The 4,920-nt window shown below is 36.5% G+C and overlaps 1 protein-coding gene across 1 annotated transcript; it reads left to right on the top strand.

Moving 5' to 3' along the window:
• The first annotated feature begins 935 nt into the window (after nucleotides 1-935).
• LOC140068953 (chymotrypsinogen A-like) lies at nucleotides 936-4,318 on the top strand. The gene is made up of 7 exons (XM_072114301.1): nucleotides 936-991; nucleotides 1,072-1,175; nucleotides 2,888-2,967; nucleotides 3,053-3,131; nucleotides 3,223-3,403; nucleotides 3,644-3,777; nucleotides 4,110-4,318. Exons 1-7 carry the CDS (start codon nucleotides 940-942, stop codon nucleotides 4,269-4,271), a joined length of 792 nt encoding a protein of 263 aa, XP_071970402.1. The 5' UTR covers nucleotides 936-939; the 3' UTR covers nucleotides 4,272-4,318.
• Nucleotides 4,319-4,920: the final 602 nt, after the last annotated feature.

Here is a 4,920-nt window from a genome sequence, read left to right on the forward strand (position 1 = left end):
TGCAGTTTCTTACATTCTTAGTAAATTTGCCTCAATGTGTTTCTATATCCAGGATATATAGTTGTTTGAAGTTGGTGCAAATAGGATGTATATAGCCATATGGAAGTCATGAAGGGGTTAATGTATCAACCATTGGAAAATAATGTGCGTACTTTGACTAAAATCAAACATCCTTAGTTTTGTGGAAGGGTTGATGCAACGAGCCCAAAACGGTAGTGGCTCAAAATAAAAAGCAAAATATAATTGGACAACAGAGGCTTCTGTTTTCTTTTTGCTGTATCAAGGCAGGTTTACAGCATTGTATTTAAAATATTTTTAATTATGTGTTTACAGTTTACTAATGTATTTTATTTAATATTTAAAACTTCATTTGGATATTTAAAAGAACAATGGCTGTTAATGTTATTTATGCAGGTTTATTTTTTTATAATGATATAATTATTTTTTTTATTAGAACAAGATTGGAAAAATGTATTGTACAGTATTGTAAAGTTATTGGCCTGCATTTAACAAAAACTGCACTATGTGTTCTGGGTTTGTGGACCGACAGAGTGCACAAACTTTTTTTGGTTCACCTTTAACATGGAGCGTGTGACACACTTCGGAAAGAACGCTGGAAGTAGGAACAGAAAACTGGTGCAAGAGGCTTAGTAAATGTGGCCCATGGAGTTTAAATGTTTGCAATTGTGTAAATCTATGCAATGTAACTAACATTTTTAATTTAGATATTGTGAAAAATGTTTTGCACGCATCTGTGCTCACTATCCACTCACCCACCTGTGCTGCTGGTAGAGTGTTCTATATTAACTCAAGGCCTCTGATAGGAGAGTAAAAAAAATCTTTTAGCCATGAACTTAAGATAATACGAGCTCTAATTTGATTGGTGGTTTAAGAGTATATATATGTAACAAATGCCACATACCCATGCAGTGAATCACAATGGCATTCCTTTGGCTTCTTTCTTGTCTTGCCCTGCTTGGGGGTACTCTTGGTAAGTTGGAAAATACCTCTCGTATTAACCTTTTATATTTGATAGGAATTTCTTTTAGTTAATTTTTTTCTGTTATTTAGGATGTGGTGTACCAAGTATTAGACCTGTTATTACTGGCTATGCCAGAATTGTGAATGGTGAGAATGCCGTTTCTGGTTCCTGGCCTTGGCAGGTGTCTCTTCAGGTACTGTAAAATCTGTTTATATTCTGTATATTTGCAGTTCGGTAATGCATTTAGGCTGTGTTTGCATCTGAGGGATCTAACAATTAGTCATAGTCATAGTTTATACGGTTGAAAAATATTGCATGTATATCAATAATTCCAGATGGCTCTGTCCCATTTCCCTGACATTTCAGCTATTCAGCCACAAATAGTATTCGGTCAGCTGCTCAAAACCATAGTGCAGAGGAAGGAATAGTGATATATGATGCATATGTCCCCGCAAAACATTAGCACTGAACTATTATCATGATTGCAGTTCATTGCTGCAGTTCTATTACTTTGATGCACTGAGTCATGTCAGCATACTGTCCGTTTTTCACGGATCAACCACAACCGTGTGCAGCCGACCATACACAAAAAAAGTATAATGCAAAGATGTGTACAAGTTTTGTGTTTTGGACTCATTCCTGAGTATGACTTACAACTTACTAGGCAAGATACTGCAGTTTGAAACTGACTTTACATTGTTTATTACTACACAAATAGTAGTACAGATTTCACAGAATCAGTTCAAAGATTCAAAATATATCGGAGCAATTACTGTATATACTGAGCAGAAAATAGAGAACAATAAATAACAGTTTTGTGATTAGTATAATACTATTAATACATAAAAGGTTTTTAAAAATTCACAAAAGTATTGTAGTCTAAAGATCATAGATACTAGAACTTAAAGGGAAATCAAAAACTGACGTTGTTGTATGTTCTGGAGCAGATTAACATATTCCAGATCATGTTTCTTTCACAGCTCAGTGTGGTGGCACCATTCAGAAAATCAATTTTGAAGTAAGTTTTAAATTGGTTGTGTAAAGTCATGGAGGCGGAGAGCTCAGCATTGAAGTCAAGCTCTCCTTACCTCAGAATGAAAGACATCCGATTAGTGATGTAAGTAGTAAACTCTCCGTCTCCTTGACTTTATACAACCAAATTACATGTCACTTCAAAGTCGATTTTCTGGACGATGCCACCATGCTGGGCCATGAAATAGACATGATCCAGAAGATGTTCAGCTGCTTGATGACATACTGGTAGTAGTTTTTAGGTCATTTTTTGCTGACAGGTTCCCTTTAAACAGAGGTTCTCAATATTAATACTTCTCTATTTTGTATCCTTTCAGGTATGCTTTAAAATTGTCACTTGTGCTAATTTTGCTAATGCTATTTTGTAATATCACCATTATCTGGACCTTATTAGACAATGACAAAACATTATAAAACTGTATTTAATGCTCTTTGCTAAATACAGGGAACCAAAGGTTCAGATGGGATAGATGGTTTTGCTCTTGACATTTATGATAAATTAAAATTGACTTGTGCTATGAATTTGCAGTGACTAAAAAAATCAAGGTGAAAATTAACAGGAGTTCTGAACAAGAATGAGCACACTGCACATTTTAAAGTTTGCAGCAAGCTCATATATTTGGTCAGATAAGGTTGGATTCACACTGGTTTTTTATTTTGCTAGATCTAATGTCCAAGATAAATGTATTCATAGGAGTGTATTGCTAAACAAGGCCATCCAATGAAAATTGCACAGAAAATTTTCAGTGGGATGTTGCCAGGATTGAACACAACCTAGTAATGTTAGAGGAATGTAAAGTAAAACTGTATGAAAATGTGAAACCCTGGATGTATATACTGGCAATATATTCATTTATATGCTACAATCCCCAGGACAGCACTGGATTCCACTTCTGTGGTGGCTCTCTGATTAACAGTCTCTGGGTGGTCACTGCTGCTCACTGTGGTGTCACGTAAGTATTTTACAATTGACTTTAAGTGGCTATGCTACAAAATTTAACTGGCACTTTGTATAGTAAAACCATGCCGTACCCACAGAACCTCCCATCGTGTTATTCTGGGTGAATATGACCGTTCTTCATCTGCTGAGCCTATTCAGACTAAAACCATTTCTAGGGTGAGAAGACATATACACATGCATATAAAAAGTATATGACTAATGCATAAATGAGATGCTAAATTCAGATAACTAATGTGCTATCTAACAGGTCTTCAGACACCCCAGCTATAGCTCCCTCACCACTGCAAATGATATCACTCTTCTGAAACTCACTAGTGCTGCTACTTTCAACGAACGTGTGGCTCCAGTTTGCGTTGCTGCTTCCAGTGATGTATTCAATGGAGGAGAGAGATGTGTCACTACCGGATGGGGCTATGTAAATGCTGCATGTAAGTTTCTTAATACTGGAAAGTAGGTATTTTGGAAATGTAGTGCTAGAATCCAAACAAAACAAAATGTTATCTTAAAGGAAACCTAACATTTGAAGTGGTAGGTGTATGAAGGAAATACCGAGCACCAGCTCATGGTGAGCTGGTGCCGGAGCTTATTTTTGTTAGTGTTTTAAACTGCTGTATTCCTTTAAACTCAATTAGAAAATAGTTAATTTTACAGTATGTTATCTTTCTTAGCACAAATCACTCCAAGCAGATTGCAGCAGGTGGCTCTGCCACTTCTGACCACTACTGAGTGTCAGAGATACTGGGGAAGCAGAATTCAGAGCACCATGATCTGCGCTGGAGCATCTGGAGCCTCCTCCTGCATGGTATGTCAAAGTACAAAGTTTTTGTCATATTTTGCTAAACATTTTGCCAATGCCTCTGTCATATGAATAATCATTGATCGCAAGGACTAGACACTCCTCCTATGAATTTTCCAGGTAGTAAGAGTAGAGCCCTTATATGTTTATGGATACCGTATTACGGTATGTCTATGTCCCTTTTTAAAGCTTGTTGATCATGGTACTAATGTACAGCTGCTGTATGGAGTCATAATGTGGTCATGTGCCTACAGTACCATTTTGATGGAATTTCCAATAGACAACAGAACACTTATAAACTTATGGCTTACTCAGACCTTCTTTTAACTATTCTACAGGGTGACTCTGGTGGACCTCTTGTGTGTCAGAGAAATGGAGCTTGGACCTTGGCTGGTATTGTATCCTGGGGAAGCTCTTCCTGCTCCACATCTACTCCCGCTGTATACGCAAGAGTGACGGCTCTTAGATCCTGGTTGGACCAGACTGTTGCTGCTAATTAAATGTACCTCTATGAATATTGCAGATTAATAAAGTGACTTTAACAAGATTATGTTTTGTATTGTATGTCCTTTTACCTCAATCTCATTTACACACATATACATAATTAGGTAAAAGTTACTTTTATTCTTCTGTCTGCAGCCAAATAGCATTGCATGATTCTGAAAATAATGGCACAAAATAATTTTATACTCTATGCATCTTGATCTAAGGTTCCTTCTAAAGTGACCAAATAAAACAGTTATGCAAAGACAAAATAATGCACACAGTATAAGGCCTTCACAGTGGGCTTAAATATTACCTCACATTAAATGTTAGCACCATCAAAGACTTAGATACCTTGGCAAATTCAGGAGTACATACCAGATGAAATTTAATGATGATAAATGTAAATAAAATGCATAGAACCTGCATAATTTGGAATACTACATCCACACAAAATGGAATAGAACTGGGAACTACTGAACAAGAGAAAAAATTGGATGTTCTGGTTCCCAACTGAGCTAAACTGCAAAATTGAGCTAAAGCTGCTGCTGCAAAAGCAAGTTGTAAGTGTTTATAAAAAGAGATGCATAATGATTAGAGATGAGCGAGCACTAAAATGCTTGTGTACTCGTTATTCGAGGCGAACTTTTCCCGATTGATTTTTCA

The sequence above is a fragment of the Engystomops pustulosus genome, chromosome 7 (genome assembly GCF_040894005.1).
Source record: "Engystomops pustulosus chromosome 7, aEngPut4.maternal, whole genome shotgun sequence".
NCBI classification, from domain to species: Eukaryota; Metazoa; Chordata; class Amphibia; order Anura; family Leptodactylidae; genus Engystomops; species Engystomops pustulosus.

Coding starts and splice junctions, on each gene's coding strand:
- LOC140068953 (XM_072114301.1), top strand. CDS start 940: ATGGCATTCCTTTGGCTTCTTTCTTGTCTTGCCCTGCTTGGGGGTACT. Junction 3,132..3,222: donor AGACTAAAACCATTTCTAGG/GTGAGAAGACAT, acceptor GCTATCTAACAG/GTCTTCAGACACCCCAGCTA. Junction 3,778..4,109: donor CTGGAGCCTCCTCCTGCATG/GTATGTCAAAGT, acceptor ACTATTCTACAG/GGTGACTCTGGTGGACCTCT.